The 21658-nt window shown below is 36.7% G+C and overlaps 2 protein-coding genes across 2 annotated transcripts in view; one reads left to right on the top strand and one right to left on the bottom strand.

The window, feature by feature from the left end:
- Positions 1–560: 560 nt before the first annotated feature.
- LOC149647218 (lachesin-like) overlaps positions 561–21658 on the bottom strand; it is a 90062-nt gene continuing 68964 nt past the window's right edge. The window contains exons 3-10 of the mRNA XM_089850075.1: positions 15958–16165; positions 12106–12276; positions 11169–11297; positions 9879–10166; positions 6926–6994; positions 4953–5030; positions 4777–4869; positions 561–3082 (exon numbers count right to left, since the gene is read on the bottom strand). Of these exons, the coding sequence (XP_089706201.1) occupies positions 3000–3082; positions 4777–4869; positions 4953–5030; positions 6926–6994; positions 9879–10166; positions 11169–11297; positions 12106–12276; positions 15958–16165 (1119 nt within the window). The 3' untranslated portion in view covers positions 561–2999. The remainder of the gene's footprint in view (positions 3083–4776; positions 4870–4952; positions 5031–6925; positions 6995–9878; positions 10167–11168; positions 11298–12105; positions 12277–15957; positions 16166–21658) is intronic.
- LOC149647219 (uncharacterized) lies at positions 13861–15222 on the top strand. The gene is made up of 4 exons (XM_089850288.1): positions 13861–14221; positions 14597–14752; positions 14843–15006; positions 15142–15222. Exons 2-4 carry the CDS (start codon positions 14650–14652, stop codon positions 15220–15222), a joined length of 348 nt encoding a protein of 115 aa, XP_089706414.1. The 5' UTR covers positions 13861–14221; positions 14597–14649.

Genomic DNA, 21658 nt, shown 5'->3' with positions numbered 1-21658 from the left:
GGACATAAATACTTACTTTTAAGTTGAAATTAAAAAAAAATTCTGAAACAATTCACATTTTAAACGTATAGGGTAATAACGGTTAGTCCAATAAAGAAGTGATATAGTTTACTAAGGAGGAGGTGTAAATTCGCCGCATTTCCAGATTTATCTCCAGTCCAAACGTAGGTCCGGAGTTAATCCCTGCCTCTAAATTACATCCTGAATCTCATTGGTTCTTGAAAACTCACGTCAGCGCGACGTGAATGACGAAAATTGCGTATTTTTCGACTGAGGAGAGGCGAAATAGCCCGGGGCCTCCCTTTACGTCCCCCCTTTGTATTTTAAAAGGGGGACTGGAATTATGGTTTGCGAATACTTAGGCATCTTATACCTTCTCCCTAGTAAATTAGATATGGCTTCTTGGTGCAATGTAATCAGATAATGGTTTAAAAATGCCAAATTCAGAACCAAGAATGTTGCTATGGAAAATGGGCTTCCTACAAGAATGAATAAATAAAATTCTTTAAAACAACATTTGAAAAAAAAAAGTTTTATTTTATCTTTTTTCCTATTAAAAAGTACAAGTTCAGATATTTTTATTTTCCTCAAAATGGTATTGAGTTTACGGTATTATTGAACTATGCTTTTTTTGCAAGGACAGTTTATAATGAGCACTGTGAAATTTATTCGCGCGTTTCAAATTTCGCTACTTGCAAACTGATGTTAAACAGTAATGGAATTACAATACTTATTTGTTCAATTAGTGATTTTATTAAACTTAAGCACCACCTTAAACCGGAGTTCATTTAAGTAATGGTTTTCGTTAAACAAATAAATTGTAGCTGTTTGTTCTAAACAAATTCACTCCATAGAGATCGCTTTAATTAAGCGTAGTAAATTTTAACATAATATTGCAGTCCATTGAAATTTAAAGGGGTATATGAAGTTAATTTTGACTAGTGATAACTTTCAATACCTAAAAATGTGCCAATAAAACCTGTCAGTAACTTATTAAATTTAAAAATTAAATTATTTCTGAAACAAATAAAATTGGCAATTTAATGGACTGAGGTGGGGAAGTGTGAATATTTCCAAAGATCGTGTACTAAATATAACGATGCATCATAAATGACAATGCATACTGATACCCAGATAATGGATTGTATCGGCCCGAACTTTCGCTTACTGAAATAGGCCCACCGTTTCCAATTTTCTGGTAGCAATTTGCTGCCATGGAAATATAGCTGCACTTTGATGGAAACTTTAATCTTGCAAGGAACTACCTTGATTGGAGACGAAAGTACCCATTACGTGCACTAGTTTACTGAGGCTCAAGATTGCAGTACCATCTATCGCATACCCCTGTTTTTAGCCACATTGTATGTGCCAACATTAAAAAAAACCTTCGCAGTTTTGTCCCCTAGATGCCACCTTAGGAGTAGGCCCACGCTAACACAAAGTATGCTGGGTGTTTTAAAGTGTCAACCTTGGGTGCAAGATCGACCTCTCTGTAATGGGTATAGGCTATTCGCCTCCAGTCAATCTGGTTCCTCCAAGCTTTAATTCACACTCCAATACAATTTCTCCATGAAAAAGACCAATGGAAAACGTCATTAGTCTTAATCAAAACATGTTTCACCCTAGGTCGCAGGAAATGAAGGTGTCTCAGCAGCACATTTCTTATAGTTTCGCCCCCAAATTGCTAGTATTTTCTGCTGAAGTCTGATTAGCTCTAGTAGACGATGCATAATTAAGAAAAGCCGTCGACTTCACTATTGTGGTGCTAGTTTCAGCACACTTAAAGTACCAATCGCTTCCGCCACATGGCACTGGTGCCAGTCTCCATAGAAAGGTTGTACTTTCAATTTCTCAATGTTTTATGAAAGCAATATGTTCTTGAGTTTTACATATCGTTTTATTTTTTACACAAATACCTTTGCTTAACCAGTTGTCCAAGGAACCCAATTTAAATTTAAATTAAGGTAAAATGAAAAGTAAAAAATTGCTTTAGTTAATTCTTCAAATTAGTTTAGGAAATATCTGGTCGGTTAGGAACTTTTTCGAAAGTCTTTTTGGATTTTTTTAAAGAAGATATCGTTTTTCTGGTGAGTTCTGAGGTTCTTTCTTTAAACGTAGCACAGTATACCTATCGGGACCAGAAGAAGAAAGGCAACCTCAAGAAAAATACATTTTTGACGTTGCAACTATCATAATAGTGTAGCTTTTTTTAAGTGCCACCAAAGATTATTTACACTGAAATATAAAAATAATAATTTCTCAAAATACATGACATATATTGAAATTACAAAAAAAATCGGAATTTCTTAAATTTTAGTGGACAAATAAATGATTAAATCCAAAATTAAATATGCATTTAGTATTAACAAAATTAACTAATATTGTAGACTTTTCAATCGACAACAGATTTTTTTCAGGGCATTCTTTATACCAAAGACTTAAAAGGTTATTGCTAACTATTGCAATTTTTTTCTATACAATAATGTAAAATAGTTTTAAACGGCAATCTTCTCAATATGTTTTGATTTCCTAGCACACAGGTGAAACTTAGGTTAGGTAGAAGCAGAAACGAAATAACTCTTGTTTTTGAAAAAAATCCAAGAAAAAAATCGCCTCTACCTTCCTGCATCACCCTGAGGACTGTCATTCATTCCTGCTACTTACAAATTAATTATTTCCTGATATAAGTTAAGAAAAAAGCGTCCTTATATTTGATAGTAATGTATAAATCTTCAGGTTCCCCTTTAAAAGCTTCATCACTAACATAAAACATGATCAAAACATAAAAATATGTTGCGATAACTTGAAACGTAATCACCTAGACGTAAAAATAAGCCAATCAGCTTCATTTTACAAGTTTCGCTTATTTTGGCTGTTTGAAAAGTTTCGCCCGGCTTTGTTATTTATTGTAGTTTTTTTCATTGTTATTCAGTTTTCTTCAGTACAATTGTATTTATAATATATCTATTTACATTATTGTTTTTTGGCTATTTAATACATTAAAAATTGCGGCGAATTGTAGTTTCCGTCACCAACACCAAACTCATGATATAGACAACAGATATGGAATGGATATTTGAGTCTGAAATGAAACAAACAAAATTATCATAATTAACAACTTCGTAATATAGACATTTTCGGTGGTGGCTAACTAACAATTTTAGTAACTAGAGTGACGAAAAAAAAGGAGCTGCTCAATTGTTGTATTTCACCAGGGATAGATGTAGTTTTAGAAGCAGGAATGGAGAACGGTTAGTATTTACTTCAGTCAGACTCATAGCCCAGTATAGAGCCCCTCCCTCCTACACGTAACAAAAATTTTAAATGATCTTATTGGCTCACTTAAATTACGTTTTGATGGCGTTACTGACGGGGACGGCGAAAAATACGTAATTCCTTTTTACCTCTGTCGCTATGACCCTCCTCTTCTTTCATACCCCCGTCCCGTGGAAGGGGATCCGGGGACTTTGACCCGCGCCCACATAACTCTGTTCTCCATTCCTGCTTCTAAAATTAATTTATCCCTGATTTCACACGCGTGAAAGACAAAGTGAAACAAGCTAACCCAAGGGCTGGGCTCATAATTGTAGCCACATTGTGTGATTACGTAAATTATAACAAAAACTGTCCAATGTAGCTATTACTTAGTAACGTACAGAAAATTGGAGTGAATACCCCCTCATTAAGTCACCTTTAATAGTGCTTTAGCAGTAGCGTCGCTAGGATTTGAAATTTGGGGGGGGGCTAAACCTGGGCAAACTAGTTATTATAAGAACTTATAAAAAAAAATGCGTAATGGGTTCATTGGAAAATGTGTAGACCTTTAAAACTATCCATAAATTTGTGTCAACGTGAAATTATTCGTATTTTAAAGATATATAACCTTTTATTGATAAGGACTGCGGAACCGATTATGAAGGATTTTCACTCGTCTTATGTTTATTTTTAGTTTTGGTTAGATTTTAGTCCACACTATTGGGACTCCCTTCGAAAGAAAAAACATTTCACTTGTCTCCATCTGTTCTTTTCTTCAAAATTGTACTGTTTGATATTGAAATTCATCTCTGCAGAGATGAAACTTAACGAATCTATCATTATAATTTTTTATATATTGCTACAGAATTTTAGGTTGCTAACAGCAATTTTTGGTAGGGTTTACGGATTATTTTGGGGGGGGGGGGCTAAGTTTGGAATTTGGGGGGGCTATAGCCCCCCCCAAAAAGGCCTAGCGACGCCACTGTGCTTTAGTGATATAATAACCATTTCTTCGGTTAAGTTTGATCATAAGTTCATAAGATATGTTCCATAAGTATACTTCTTAATGCTAGAGACTTACAGCTCGAGCTAGTTCCAGAAAAACAAGCGAGAATTGCAGACTACACTCGGTTAATTTAGCAGTCCATCTAGTTCCTATTTAGTCTGTACTAAGCCTTTGACAGCGCCAAAACCAGGCGTCGCTTTACGAGAATCTATGACCTACATCACTTCATGACAAGCTCTCAGTAACCAGTGACAAACTTATGGAAAATATCTCGTGAATTTATGGTCTGTCTATGTCCCAAATCTGCGAAAAATACAACACTTTAAGAAGGGAAATTCAAATGAGACCCGTTTTACAATTCTTCGTGAGAAAAGTCTGAACCATGACGACCATTTCTATGTGCTTAAATGTCTATAAGTTTCTGCTCTAAATGTATTCTCATTCTCGTGTATGGTTCTAATTCCTCTTCCATTTACCTTGATGGTTCATGGTTTAAAAGATATAAGTTACGTTACCGGAATGGCTTTGAATGGATCTTTGAACGGGGTCTGAAGTGTCTAAGTTCATCTCGACTTGAGCGGGAATTGAAGTTTGACGCCGACCTTTATCTAATGGCAAAACACAAAACGTACGGAACTAAAAATTAATAATTAAACTTTAAAAGTTAATGGTATGTACATCTTACGTTTACCTAGAAAAGGTCCCAGCGTTTCTGAATGTAGCGGAACTACGTATTCCATTTCTGAGCCATTTCGAAGATTCCCCACTTCTGGAATAATTAATAAACGTACAGTACTTTAAGTTAAATTTCGATTATTTATATAATATGTAGACGGAATGAGGGATCGGAAATTGGATCAGTAAATATGGCTAGGGTAGAAAAACAAATGCTTGGAAATGATTTATCTGAGTACTTGTACTTTCGCAACAAGAGGTGATATCTAGTTTATTAGGGAGAAGATATACATTCGCCATATTTCCAACTTTATCTCCAGTTCAAACGTAGGTACGGAGTTAATCCCCGCCGCCTCTAAATTGCAACCAGCATCTGATTGGTTCTTGAAAACTCACGTCAGCGCGACGCGAATGATATCGAAAATTACTTGTATTTTCCGACTGAGGAGAGGCGAAATAGCCCGGCATCCTTTACGTCCCCCTTGTATTTTGAAAGGGGGACTGGGACTATGGCGCGCGAATTCTTAGGCATCCTATACCTTCTCCCTAGTAAACTAGATATTACTTCTTGTTCGCATTACACCACATTAAATTTTACGTTAACCTCAAAGTGAATTGGTTTAGAACGACCCCATTTAGAGGGATAGTAGAGTATAAATTTGTATTTAAATTTTGCATTATAGTACACTAGTCATATGTTCTATGCAAAATATCTATATTAATCTTTAGCAATACCCGACATCTTATCTTATCAATATAGTTGAGGTGTTGCACGTGCCACGCTGTACGCAGAGAAGATCAGTCGCGAGGTCCCACCAAAGGTTTCTTACCCCCTATTGGTTAACTTATATACCCTAAATTTCCGAAAATTGTTAAAAAGGCATGGGCTAGAATTCAAACGTTAACAATAGCTGTGTTTAAAATGATTTTAGGAATAATATTTCTTAAAACGACTTAAATAATATTAAGGTAAGTTACTGACGATTAAAAAAATAATATCAATTATTTTTTGGAATAATTTAAAAAACCTCTTAAACAGCCCTCTTGTCGAACGGCAACATAGTATACTATAAACGTCATCACTAGAACCTAACGAAGGGCTCTGTGTAGATTTTAATTAAATAGCCATTAAATCAATTTTCAGGCCCACATTTTTATGTATTTAAAACTATCAAAAACTTTATGGCACGTCAAAAGCGAACTCTACTATCCCTTCATGGACAAAGCAATACTGAAGGATGGATGGCAGAGGGAGAAAGTTGAAAAATACTTGTTAATTCGCCTTCTAGCGGGAGATAGAAGCAAATCGGATAGAGGGGGACATATGGGGGAATAAACGTTCTAAAAAGAGGGAAGCATCTAACGTCTTACTTTGTCTAGATGGCGCTAGCTTTTTCCGGGATTTGACTCGGTATTTTTCATAACTCCCCCCCCTTCATTTTGGGGTTGAAAAGGGGGAAGTAAGCTTAACATTGGTTGTTTACTCGCTTAGTATGGGGCCCTATGGGCTGCCATCGGTCCTTCAGTATTGCTTTGTCCATGATCCCTTTAAGTAGTACTCTCAAAGGCTCTGAAATCCTTAATGTGAATGGTTAGTAATTTATAAATAACATTGCAAAATTACGATACGTTTAAAATCCCATCTATCGCATTACATATAATTCGATTATTTGATTACGTGTTTATTAACTACTGCACATACAAACCATGCTGTGCTAAAGGCAGAAAATGTGTACAACCAACATTATATTTCTGTGAAGGAGGACATAAAGTTTATCGAATGTAACATTTAAGAAACTTAAAGTACTACCAATGAATTAACATTGAAATGACCACACATTAATTGCATAATTGTTTTAGGTTATTTTGTATCATGATGTTCGGTTTCTTTTGATACTGGGTAGAAGCAAACACATTTAACGTTACATTAAAAGGGTAGGATGTGTTTTATACAATTAAATCAATGTTGTTATATAATTAATTACTGACCCCCGATGTTGGAGATGAATGGATCGTAAACTAAAGTTGGTTTCGGATTTATGGTTGGAGGTGGAATTTCTGAAATTATAGCAAAAATATTAAGCCAAAAATAAATAAAAATCCATTTAAAACCAAAAGCGTAGCAAATGAATCTGTAAGCGCAAAACCTTGCAATTCATAAATTGAGAAAAGCTATGCTTAAACCTTAAAGGGAAACCAGTTCAAAGTGCTTCAAAAAGCTTCCAAATTAAAAAGTGTGAACATTACTGACGATAGGGGACTTAGCTAGTACCAGAAGTAAGATAAGGGACTAGAAGTATCGAGCTAACCAAGTTCTTCACTTGGCGAAAGTGAATGTTCTTGATAACACACCAACGCTTGGCCCTCTAGTAGCGATTTCCGAATTTGCCCTCCAAAACGTGAGAGGCTCGCGGCGGTAGACGGCCGAACTAGATTCAAGCACAGGCGTCCGTGTTCCGCGGCTTTAGGTTGTGGGGAAGGGGACAGGAAACTATTTTTGGAACTCCACCAATTATTTTCTCTCTAGTGTAGGCGCGATGGAAGCGGCTTAAAATCCTCAAATTTGTTCAATAGTGCCAGGATCTATTACCAATGCTAGAACACTTTACTTCTAGTCCCTTATCTTACTTCTGCTAGTTGCGTCACTAACCGACTTGAAGAGAGTTTGAACTATGGAAGCTATTTTAACCTCTCAGAGTGACGTATTTCACGGAGAGGTTCTGTTATGGGTGTGTGTGTCTATTGTTACATTTCAGGGGACCACGTATTTGGTTCGGTCCAGTCAGGTTCCTTGAGCTTGACCAATGAGATTGCGTTTTTTAACGGTATTATCCACCGTTAAAATACTAGCTACATGGTAATTAATTCTTCACAGTGATGTGTTGACCATCAGGCTGTTCGTCGCAGCGATATTAAGTTGAGTGATGCTTCATCAATCTACCACCTTGGAGTAATAATTAAGGAGAGGTAGCTGCACTCTTAATGCCTTTTTAATTTCACTCCAATAAAATTAGTCCATTTAAAACGCTAATAGATAGTCGTTCAGCGCTGGACTCCAGCCAAAATAAAATCCAAGTCAACATGCTTTGCTATATTCGGTCGAGTTTAGAATCTACCCTTAGACATAACAAACTAACTTTTATTGTAATGTTGTGAGAAGAAATTTAACAGTCCTGAAATCTTGAATCGTATCAAAATAGTGCGCTAGTCTCTTCTGAAAATTTTCACAAAACTTTATTACCCAATTCTCAGAAACGGCATTACATCTACTGGCCTGTCTTTTCAGAGTGATTTGAGTACTCCATTACTTAATCTTGAATCTGAACTGGATATTAGCCAGCAATCTCAGGGTGTTTTTACCTCTCCGAGTGACGATGATGTCACGGAGAGGTATTACACTGGACGTTTCTGTGTGTCTGTCAGCGCGTTCGTAGGTGGAAAACCGGAGCAAACGTTTATGCAATATCTGGACCGCGTTTGAAGTTCACAGAAACTTTCATGGCTTCTACTCCGGTGTCATCTTTAGGGTTATGATATACGAGGCGCTCGGCTAGGGTTACGAGAAACGTCTAGCCTCCCAATGGCAGCTAGAGCTTCCACCAAAGGTTCACGCAATTGCTGGCTTTCTTATCATTTATTGCGAATGAATCGCCTTATATACCCTAAATTTACAAAAAAAATCTTGAAGAGGCATACGCTAGAATTCGAACGTTAATAATAGCTATGTTTAAAATGATTTTAGGGAATAACGTTTCTTAAAACGATTTAACTAGAATTAAGGTAAATAACTGACGATTAAAATAATTAATATCAATTATATTTAATCATTTAAGAAAAACCTCTTAAGAGGGTAGATAGCTCTCGTCTTGACTCGGAGAAGAGAGGTAATTTTGGTTTCCCAACTTGTTAAAATTGGTTTTCGATGAATCAATATTTATTTAACGCCCCTTTTTCGTCATTTTCAAACCTTAAAAAAGTTTCATCGTGATAGAAGGGTACTTTAAGCTATCGAGTGACAAAGCAAGAAAAAGGAATTGATTTTTATCAACCAAAAAGAACATCACGAAGGAACCACGCAATTCTAGTCCCTTTGACCCCTTATCATTAATCGATGGATCGAAATTGCAAATTGAATCATAATTTTATCAAACCTGGTGTATATATAATACATATTTCATGTAGTAATAATAGTTGCAAACTTGCAATTATAAACATTTAGCTTTTATCACATTTATTATCCTTAATTTATTAACAAAATATCTCCCTTTCCTTCATAAAGGTTACTTCTACGTCACACATTTTAAGATTTTAGACGGCTAATAGACAATACAGGGTGGAAAGCTTCGCCAGCAACCAATAGTACACATATATTCTAATACGTTGGTGATAATTGCATTTGCTAGTAGAGATAAGTAATATAAATGAATAAAATCAAGAAACCAAGTGAACCTAAGTCAACGGTCAAGTATTGGGACTTATGAAGCGTGTGTTCGCAACCCATAGTTTAATCTAAGACCAGTAAACACAGATGGACTGGAATGATAAACTAAAACTTCCATTCTTCTAATGGCATCGCCTGTAGACGCCCCTTAACTTAATTCGACTCATAAGCCTTGTGTTATGGCTATGGCTTTAGTCGAAAAGCTTCAATATTGGTCGCTGCGTGGCACTGCTCTAAAAGAACCACGCACCGTATCTCCATTCCAGTCTATCTGTGTTTAATGGTCTTAGGTTCAACGAGTTATATTTAACCAATATTGCGATGTTTGACGAAAGAGAATTGAATTGATATAATGTCAATTGAAAGTAATGGGATTATTCTAATAATTTCTCAATTAATTTTAAGTTATTCTGGTAGACTTAAGTGTGACTATTGATGGACGAAGCATTTTTACACCCTTCTGCCTTGTCCTTTATAAATATAAGATTGAAGCTGTCTTACCGTATAAGCGTATATATCCCTCTTTTTCTCCAAGTAGGTTTTTACCGACGCATTTGTAAGAACCAAAGTCTTTGGCAGAAAGGTCGTTTATGCGCAGGCGCATGACGATCTTGTAAGAATCGTCTGTTTCGCTCAAATGGAACTTTTTGCTGTTGAGGAGGAGCGCGCCGTCGCTGCGGATCCAAGAGGTTAAAGGTCGGGGCGATGCCTCCAGAATGCACTCTAAGGTGACGTCCGTGTTTAAAGCTGAACCCACCAGCTGGTTCGGAACACGGATTTTAGGTCTGACTGATGTCCATTGGGATATCATATACCAAAGGAAGAAGCAATTAAGCTAATTTTAATACCTCGAAAGTACAGATTTAGAATTATCAACGGTAACTGATTATTAAACCGTTACGTTTACAAAAATTATTTTTGAACATTTTTTAAAAATATACATAATAAAATTACGGTATGCTATAAAAGGTTAACTGATAGCCGTTTTTCAAATGCTATCGAAGTAATTAAAAATGGATTCATCCAGAGAAAACATTTATGAAAGCAACTTATAGTTGTTTAGGAGCTCCCATCATAAATTAAGGAAATGTATTAATGTTCAAAATTTATCAGGCCATCTCTAACATATAAAGAAGTTAAAATATCATATTACTATGAAAAATCCGGATTGAACTAATAAAAAACAAGATGGACTCCGGTCATATTATCGTTTTGCGGCTATTAAATTTATTATAAAGTTTCCCGGCTTATATATACTTTTCCGGGTTCCATTCTCGGTCGGGGAGTAAAATAATCTATTTCTAAATAAAATTTGTCACGCCACCTACGAACAATAACGGGAACTGGAAAAGAATTTGAGTGGAAAATTCGCGAGAAATTTTATTTATTAAAACTGGGGAAGAAAGGTGGGAAAGGCGTAATGGGACGATACAATCGTTTTCCAGCTCCAAAGAGCGCAAAACGAAAAATATGTATTTTCCAGGACACTCAAATTCTTAAGGAATGTAATAGATACTAGTTTTGATGGAAACAGGGTGGTCAAACTCCTTGCAACTCTAAAACCATATATCTCCTTCATGGTTATATATCCTAGCTTTGCCTCACCAGGGGTCGCTTCTACGCAAGATAGTTTTCAACATAACAAATTGAACTGCGAAAATAATGTTTTACTCCGATTACTCGGAAACCCACATCATTTAAATTGAGGGTCACGCTTATTGTTGTTGTGATACTTGTGATATGACGTAAGCCTATTTTTAATCATTTTGATGGTGAATTGGTTATACTGACAATTAACTTGCAGAAGAATTCTTTTGCTGACGGAAGGAGGGATACCATTGGAAGCGATGCATAGATAGGCTCCCATGTCTTCTCTCGTTGCTTGACTGATATTCAGATATTCTCCTTCAACCACCTTCACTGAAAATAAAACACACAAAACATTTCATAAGACGGTATATAAATTCACAACAAGTGTACTGTTCTAAAGTGTAGACCTGGATATACGTTTTGATATAACTGTAACTACAGTATTATGTCAGGTTGGGTCAGCGTCAGCTAATGTTCGGTTCGGTTACATATGCTTGTGTTCCGTTAGGTTGGCCCAGGTTTCGAAAAATGGTCTGTTGTTTGTGGTGATCGAGTCACCTGTTTCATTTGAGTCACCCCAGTTATCTAATTGACTCCTTTGCCTAACGTAAGTATCATAAGATATGCTCCATAAGTATGACTCTTTCTATACTTCTTGATGCTGAAGCCTTACTGAGAGCTAGTTCGAGAAAGACGCCAGAATTAACGGCAATAGTTAGTATAGGGCGCTGTCGGTTAGCTGTGGCATAGGGGCTAGCCACCACCCCTCTATGCATTGTAAAGGCGTTAGATAAGTGGCAATAAGTCGCAAGATGACTTGGTCCAATTAGCTAGCTGAACCTTTTTTTTTAACTACACTCGGTTTTGCAGTCCATCTTCCTATTTAGTCTGCAATACTAAGCCTCTAACCGTGCCTCACCAGGCGTCGCTTTACCTCGAATCTATGACCTACCTCAGTCACTTCATGACAAGCTCTCAGTAACCAGTGACAAACTTATGGAACATATCTTACGAAATTATATTAGTGTGTGAGGTATAGTGTGTTGACAATTGCTGATATGATAAACCTCATTTTTTAACGCATGCTGATATTGGTCTTACCTTTATCTAACTACTAAACTTTGCACGAATTCATTACCTAACTTCCGTCGTCCTGAGCTGGACCCGTAAGTTATTTCCTTGTTGTCCTCCCTCCTCCATGCTATGACTGGTGTCGGGTAACCCTTTGCTTCGCATTTCAAGTTAACACGCCCCATCTCCTCCACCACAACGTCAGAACTCGTTTCTCCTTCCACGAAACTTGGAGGTACTAGAGATACCACAAAAAAGCCGTTCTTGAATTTCATTATCAGTATTTAAATCAAAAATATCTCGTTCGGTTTAATGTGGCCTTTACACGCTCAATGTTTTGCACGAATTAAATGGGGGACGTCTATGAAATTCATCATCTTATAGACTACTCCCAAGACTTTTCACTAATTGGGTGTTGAATGCCCAATATTTAGTAAAAATCCTAAAGCTTTATTGGACAAATATATTGATTAAATTCTAGATGAGTTATATTGAACATATTTTTGTCACGATAAAAATGTTGATATTGAGTCCTTAGATCAGGTACAATTTTATTGTTCGTGTTTTTTTTCTTCGGAAAATTAACAACCCTAGTTAAAGTGTTAGTGCCTTAATTTTCGTCATCCACAAACTTAAAATGCGAAAAAAAAAACCTTGAAAAATCTAGTTTATTATGATATGTTTACTTTTATCTAGTTTATTATGATATGTTTACTTTTATATTTGGTTTCGTAGCAATTTGTAAAATTTCCATCAAAGTTTTGTATTTGGAAAAGGCCTAGTTAAAATTTTGTTTCGTTTGATGACGTAGTAAGGAGAAATATTCTCTCTAGATGTAGCTCACGCGACGCCTGTTAGTCTAGTGTCGCTGCGTTAAGCCTATTTTAATCAGATTCGCGTGGCATTAGTAGACTGGGGCGCTCGCGAGATGTCGTGAGTGACGTAGCAAGGAGAAAAACCCGCCAAAATTATTCTCCGCAAATTTGCTTTTGCCCCCCAAATTTCAAGTTTTCGAAGTGTTTCTTCTGTGTTTTCCCTCATATTTAAATATTGGTCAAGCATATTTTTGGAATCAGAAGAGTTTAAACTCTCAAAAAAGTATGGTTTTCTTTAGATTTGAGATAATTTTTAAATCAGGTCGCTATTTCTTTAACTATCTGCGCTTGAATAACGCGAAATATATTCATTTTAAAAAGTTCAATATTCCTGGGAAGAAGTATATCACTCCAAGATTTTGAAACGTTACGAAAAAAATAAAAAAAATCTTTAAAAAGAGTGCAAGAAATGAGGTATTATCGTTTTTAGCTTTCGTTTTTATTTGAAAGGGAATAACCGAGGGTCTATTCTCTCCGTAGTATCTGTCAACTTCAGGTTCAATTTACCAACCAATTGCACTCAATTCACGAGGGCGTCTAGCCCCTCGAGAGAAAACAATCTCTCTAGAGAAAAAGGGAAGAAGTGTCCCCTAAGAAATAAAAAAGAATTGTTTTAGATTGGTCTTGCCATAACGGCACTAGGAAGTGATATTTCTACTGTTATAATGGATTGTCACCCTAAAAAAAAAGAAATAGACGGCTTAATCGGACTTCGAAGGTGACACCAGGCTAGAAGCTCATTTTCAGAATTCAAAGTCAATTGATTTTTTTCTTCTTTTGCGTGGCCTTTGATCATACGCTATATTCATGACGAAATTTGTCTTTTTACTATTTATAGCAGAACATTTTTTTATTAAAATATAGACACGTCTTTTAGAGCATTTTGCGCTTAGAATCAGGGTTTGAATTAAAAAAAACCCCAGCCCAAAAAAACAATCAAATTGCAATCAAAGTTTTGTGTTTGGAAAAGGTCTAGTTAAAATTTGTTTCGTTTGATGACGTAGTAAGGAGAAATTTTCACTCTAGATGTTGCTCACGTGACGCCTGTTAGTGTCGCCGCGTGCCCGTTAAGCCTATTTTATTTAGATTCGCGCGGCATTAGTAGATGTCTCGGGCGCACGCGCTTGGCTTTTCCGCGAGGCGCCGTGAGTGACGTAACGAGGAGAAAAACCCGCCAAATATCTTCTCCGCAAATTTGCTTTTGCCCCCAAATTTCAAGTTTTCGAAGTGTTTTTCTGTGTTTTCCCTCATATTTAAATATTTATTAAGCATATTTTTGGAATCAGAAGAGTTTAAACTCTCAAAAAAGTAAGGTTTTCTTTAGAATTGAGATAATTTTTAAATCAGTTCGGTATTCCTTTAAAGAAAGGAATCATCATGGACCAAGCCGCAAAGGCTTAGGTCCACGTGGTTTTTAAAATTTTTGTTGATAGCACATTTACCCAAATCATGCCCAAATAGATTAGTAAGCTTTTAATACGTTGGAAAATACCATTCTCATTCTCAATTTCATTTAGTTTTAGTAATAATTGGTCTGTTAAGTTTGTACTGTTGAACTAGGCCAATGAATCGAATCCGCCTACTTCTACCCGGGGGGGGGGGTGAGAATAGTGACACTCATCATAATAACGGCAGTTTCTTAGTGATTTCTTTCTTCAAAAGTTCAGAACGATTTTTCTCAAGAGAACACCGGAGTTAATTTAAAACTTAGGGAAGGTTTTCATCCTTGTATCATCATGGATGGACGTTCAAAGTCGAAATCGAAATTCGGAGTGGTCATCAATCGAAGTATTTCATTTAAAAGGAATGGTCATAAAAGTCAAAATTCAAGCCAAATAGGTATGTATCCTAATAACCAAGGCACGCAATCATCTTAAAATTCCTAGTGTTAATTTAAAATTAATTCCTTTCAATGTGCAACTGATTTAGCCGCTAAAACTCGAGCCAAACTGAAGGATGCGCTGGCTCTTAACAAAGATATAGCAAAAGAGCACTCTTTATTAAAATTAGAAAACCAAAACCTTAAATCTCAACTGACTAATTTATATATTGAAATTTTAAATGATTCATTTTTAAAATTTTTAACACTGATTGTCTTATTCTTTTTTATATTTAATATTAATTAATTTATATTTTATTTAAATAAAATTCAACCAATTGATTTTAGTATTCATGGAAATGTTTTGATTTTGAAATTTCGCGGGTTATTCTATGTTCACCCGGGGTAGACTTCACTGGGCGGTGAAAATAGCAGCCAAGCTATTTTCACCCTACCGCAGCCCTTACCTCAATTCTTAGTCACGTGGTAGGGTGGATATAGCCTCTACGCTATTTTCACCTAGGGTAGGAATAGGCTTCCGCCTATTTCTACCCGGGGGGGGGGGGGTGAGAATAGTGACACTCTTTTTTAAATTAAACCTGGGTTATTTCAAACCCAAAAAACTGGCGGTCTGGGTTTTTTTTAATTAAACCTGAGTTATTTCAAACCTTGCTTAGAATGGGAGATATTCACAGCGTGTTAAATAAAACTATCTAGAAGTCTTTGGGGAATTTGTGCGTTTTTGCAGACTTGAAATGTAGTTTAAACTACTTTCGTTTCCAGAAAGTTTTATTTGGATGTTTGTTCATTTAGCACAGTCACAAAATTGCATGGTTTTAAAGGGTTTTAATAAATTGAAATAAGATGTCCCATTTATTTTAGAAACTTCTAAAGGCCTTTTCAGACGATGCAACTTGTTGACTGATTTATATGAGTCAACGAGTAAGATTTAGTTGGGACGTATGAACAGAAGTTGGACAAGTTGAATCATCAAATTCAAAGTTGATCATTGACCAACTTTTGGCCAATCAACTTTTGACCCATCTATAGTAGGATCAATGGTTGTGTCATCTGAAAAGGTGTTAATTTTCCTTGTTCGTCATTGGTTAGGATAAGAAGCGTTACCATCGGTTCACCTTCTTCGCTAGTCCGCAAGCACAAATTCTCCAAAATCTTTAAAATTTTTCTCTATCTTTCAATAATTAAAGCTTGTGTTTATATTTACCCATGACATCAAGGAATCCTCGTTGGCTGACCATGGGTTCGGTGTTCATTTGGCACATGTAAAATCCTCGGTCGTCAGATTGCACTTTATTGATGTGGAGGAACCACTGTTTGAAATTGTTGTGCGTGATTTTGATGCGAGGATCACGAATTATGACACGAGTGTGAATCGTCAAAAGAGTCTGACTGTCCACTTTGATCCAAGCAACCTTCGAAACACAAAAATAATCATAAAGATAAACACACTACTTTGTCTGTCTGTAAGTAACCCCTAATATGTTAGTTGCAGAAATTTTAGCTTAAATTGTGCCAATGGTGGATGATAGTAGTACCATAAGTTCATAAGATATGTTCCATAAGGTTGTCACTACTTACTGAGAGCTTGTCATGATGTGACGTAGGTGAAACGCCATAGATTCTCGTAAAGTGACGCCTGGTTAGGCGCAGCTGTCAAAGGCTTAGTACAGGCTAAATAATAAGATGGACTGAAAAGCGAGTCTAGTCAATTCTCGCTTGTCGTTCTCGAACTAGCTGTCATTAAGTCTCTTGCATTACGAACTTGTATAGGTAGTGTCATACTTATGGAACATATCTTATAAACTTATGGTTGTACCCAGTGTCAGGTCCCTTCTCTCTAGCTTTTTTGGTCAAATAATTAACGGTCTCCTATCTTGGATGAAAATAGTTCGGCTTTTGAGACATTCGGGAAGGTGGAGTATTTTTGCCTCTTTGTGATCATAGATTTCGTAGTACAAATCTTGTAAACGTAATTGGGTTTGGTATGCGAACTAGTGGTATTATTAATTGGACATTTTTACTTCAGTATACCGATATGGGTGGGGTTGGTGATGGGTTCTATTTTGTGGATTTTTGTGGTGGATAACACCCAAAAAAAACCGTGAGTTTTTCTTGGGCTGGCTTTTTTAATTCGAACCCTGATCAGTATATTTAGACGGATTATTGAATCAACAATCCCATTTATCTAAAGATTTAGGTGGTTCTTGCCCAGATTTTCGTTCTAACAAGACAATAATAATTCACTGTTATCGACCACCAATGGATTATTCGCTTCACTTAAAATACATTTTAGTTACTGATGCATTCGTTAAAAAGGAAATGATATCAAAAGAATATTTTTGATTAAGCAATAATTTGGCTATAATCCAACGGGTATAAGCACTCGATTCCTTCGGGTTTTATCGCCAGTTCCTTCCGAAGCATTTATTTATTCCATTTATATCTTGTACAACATAGCGTGCTCAATACCCACGCACCTAACCTTTCCCTTTCCGACAGTGTCAAGTATATCTTGGCTTGGGAGAAAGAGTCTCTTACCTGCACAGTGGCGATCAAAGAGAAAGATGCCATTTGTCCAATGAATATTGAACTATTGATATTTTACATAAAACGTCAATGAGTTCCATAAGTATGACCCTTCCTATATACTTCGTAATCCTAGAGACTTACAGATCGAGCTAGTTCGAGAACGACAAGCGAGAATTGCAGACTACACCCAGTTAATTTAGTCTCTGTACTAAGCCTTTGACAGCGACTCACCAGGCGTCGCTTTACCCCGAATCTATGACCTGCGTCACTTCATGACAAGCTTCAGTTTGTAACCAGTGGCAAACTTATGGAACACATCTTATGATCTAATGGTTCAATTGATATGAAGGTCAATACAAATACAGTTAGGAACCGCCGACCCTTAGAATGTAAATTTAACAAGTTGAGCATGAAAGTCTCGGACTCAATTACCTCCGACGGAGTAGAGAAATATAACCGATAGTAAAAATTAAAAAAGTAATAGAAATTCATTTATAGCTAATATTTAACCAGAAGCGGCATTACGTCTTACTCCTTACCTCTCTCAGCCTGTGAGAACTCAACCAATCCCATAGGGATAAGAGGTTCGATTTAGCAGACGCCACTAAACCAATGGCGGATAGCGCAGTAGTCCTTGACTTTTATTTAACTCTAATTAAATGCTAATTATTTTGTAATAAGAGATCATTTATTTTTATTTTAATATTTAATTCCTTTTTACATTTAGAAAAAGAACGTTCTTTGACGGTATAACGTTACTTTACAAAATCAGGGAATAATTTATGTACATTCATAATCGAATGAAATAGACTCGAACTCTGTTATGTCGATATATTTCGGGGGTTGGCATAGGTACGTAGGTCATCCATAAAAGATAAAGCAAAGGGCAAAGTATAAGGATTGGATGGGATAAGTCAATTAAGGAAAATTTATAGAACGGCTCCCAATAGAAGAGAAATATTCCATTGCCAGGTATCCGACTACTACTATAGCTTGTTATTGCTTGTTTTGAAGTTTACTCGTTTGATAACTGAACCAAAAAGTATATATCTGCGTTTGGTCAATCAATCCCTATTGAATGGCGTGGCCACCGCTCCTAGATAATGCTGCGAGTATTATCATAAGTTTATAAGATATGTTCCATAAGTATAATTCAATAAGTAATGCTAGAGGCTAACAGTTCGAGCTAGTTCGAGAACGACGGAAGCGAGAATTGCAGACTACACTCAGTTAATTTTGCAGGATTTCCATCTTCCTATTTAGTCTGTACTAAGCCCTTGACAACGTCTCACCAGGCGTCGCTTTATCTCGAATCTATGACCTACCTCAATCACTTCATGATAAGCTCCAGTTTGTAACCAAACTTATGGTGAACATATCTTATGAACTTATGGTATTATAAAGTCTTTAGGAGTAACCGACCTGGCTATTTGGTCTAACCTGGACCCGTAACCGCCTTTCATGGATGGGAAAAAGCGCACAGAGTAAAAGGAAGAAACATTTGAGATTTGATCTCCTTACAACTATCCTGGTGGTACGAATTGGGGAATATAGCTGGTAAAGGAAGTGGGATAAATAGAAGTCTTATTAGAATCATACAACCAAGCATATGCTAAAGAGAGCAAGGGGTAGACATTTATGTTTGAAACATTTAACGTAATGAGTTACGACCAAATGCTTCGTAAGACCAGTATCCGATATGTCTTTGATTAATTTGTTTTCTGTAGATAAAGGGTATGAGAAGCTTCGTTTGAAAAACCTCTGATTTATATAACAAAAGATTGAATTAATTTCCGTGAATTCAAAAATATCAAGCTTTTAATTATCCGATTTCTGCTTATTTGGCCGCAATATGCATTTGAAATTATTTGAAATGCACTTCTAATGAAAGGCTAAAACGTTTCCCGTAGGCTGACGTCACAGATATATTTTTCAGGTCAGATGGTGCCACTCTTTCCGCTATCAGACCCAGAGTTTAGACTGGCGAGAAGCTCGAGAAGGGTATAGGATTTTTTTCCTCACGTCATAGTGATGTCATCAAACGGGCGAACAAGCTTGACAAGACAAAATTATTGATGGATCTAAACTGAGTTTTCTTGATTTTTCACTGGATTTTAAAAATAGAAACTTTGGTTCAATTATATTAAAAACTTGATATTTTGAAAGTAGAGACTCGAAAGTGTAACATAATCCACTTTCGTGGTAAAATATGATATGAAATTGTAAATTCGCATACCCTTTAACTATAGATTTAATATTCCTATTAGCACTTGTAAATACCGAGTAAATTAGCCCAACATATCACCAACGTGTTCGAAGACTGGAAATTGGCAAATGTTTTCACCCAATAATATATTCTCTGGGAAACTGAACATCTTCTCGGTATCTCATTCATGGGTTCGAATTCATTTCGTAAGTGAAATTGATCTTAAAATTTTTTGTAGCTGCAGCTGTGGTTTTTGGTTATTTATTTTTTTATTTCCGAAACCTAAAATAATCCCAAATGACCTTCTTTTTCCCATTAAATAGAGTACATTTAAGAAATGATATTGGTCAGACCGTAATTGTGAACTAAAACTCAATTATTTCAATTTCTATTTAGCTTCATACCGGTGTAGCGGTTCAGCTACATGGGCCTTCATAAAACTCGCATAACAATACACATCATGCTTACCTTTAGGCTTCTGACCATTGAGTTGAGAAAATTCCCACTAGAGTGGTCTTCCATCCGCTAGGAAATAAGACCCAATTAACTATATCACGCGTTTGTGACGCCATCCCAATGCAACCAAAGGAACTAAAAGAAAAGGCGGGAAATTTGACTGGTTTCATGAATACATGTATTTCTACATTTATTATCTAGGCTTCGAGATGGCGACACCATCGCGTGATAAACTTGGAAGCTGTCCGTCCGTCCCATTGTTTTCAAAAGTGTCCAACGTACCCCAATAGGCAGGTTAACGCAAAGGCCACTCTAGTGGTAATTTTCTCAACACAATGCTACTGACCTAGGCCTATTCTCAGGTTCGTGTGTCAGAGTATGGCAGTTCACCGATAGAGGTCGCTCTATTGCTGAGCGACTCCTAGGGTGTTACGTCATAGTTAGACAAGAGAACGAAGGTATATAAGTCGAGGCTTTGTGTTGCCCAGGGAGAACAGTTAGAACTTAGGAACGCCAGTCGGGAACCTTCGAACACCCAGTTAGCTAACAACTGCTAGTCGGCGAAGTGGAGAGTCGACCTTCCGACTCTCAACGGTTAAAGTTAGTTTTTGTGTTCTTAACGCGTGCACCGCATAGTCCGTTCGCGTTCCGTTCAAGCAAGGCACTTAATACGTTCACTATGGCCCTTCATATTACTTCGGTAAGTGTTCATTAATCACGAAAGGACATCCTTCTGGCGCTTCCCCTACTTAAACTTATCATTGAAAATTAATCACCGTCATTATTAGAATTGTAAATATATTATATTTTGTACTAACCCTCGAACCTTAACGAAAAATACTAACCTGAGCAAAATCAATAAACAGAGATGGAATTATCATGAGATCCGAGTTCTGTCTCATTATTTCTCTGCCTCCTAACCGCCTTTGATCGGAATCGGTTACAGGGGAGAAATAATTGGCGAGCTTGCCAGGACCCATAATATTTAGTTAGGTTTAGAACACTTTATATCAGTGACCACTGTATAACAGTTAGGTCTTCTAGCCAGTTGGACTAGTGCGGAAGTTTTTCCCGCCCTTTAGACTCGTTTGAGCTTTCAGTTATCGCCACGTGTAGTAACTGGCAAACAAAGGGTTCGGATACCGATACGGAGTAAGTAGGGAAAAGGTAGAGCAGACTCTAGTAGAGCAGTTTGATCAGCTGCGTATATCGGATCGAATTAACCCTAACGCTCAAACTATGTCTTCCACACCAGTAAGTTCAATCGGTTATCCTTTTACTAATAATAATTCTAGTGTACCACAAGTTAGGTTAAACCCAATGCCATCCGGAGTTAACCCTTTTTCAATTGCGCCTTCACAACCGAGGCTTATCGTTAATACGCGTGCCAATGTTAATGTTATAAGTTCAAGTGTGATTACAGGCACTAGGCCTAAAACTTCTACAACCATGACAATGGCTGGACAACCACCATTGCTTGCCACCGGATATCCTTCGACTAATCCCTTTGGAAACTTTAGTAATGTAGGCACTACCTCTACCTTAGGCCAACAAACTCGCTCTGGTCTTTCACTATCTGTTCCACCGGCAGCTGGGTTTGGCAGGGGAACTTATGGACCACTTAACTCTACTGTTATTCCTAATCCATTATTACCAACGACACAAGTAGCTCCCACTTTTCACATGTTAAATGCTAAATTAACAGAGTTAACGG

Source organism: Phalangium opilio, unplaced genomic scaffold (assembly GCF_054372755.1).
Source record: "Phalangium opilio isolate 3A_F unplaced genomic scaffold, DU_Popi_V2 ptg000089l_1, whole genome shotgun sequence".
NCBI classification, from domain to species: domain Eukaryota; kingdom Metazoa; phylum Arthropoda; class Arachnida; order Opiliones; family Phalangiidae; genus Phalangium; species Phalangium opilio.
Note: the sequence above shows the minus strand (reverse complement) of the source record. Positions and strands in the feature narration are given on the sequence as shown.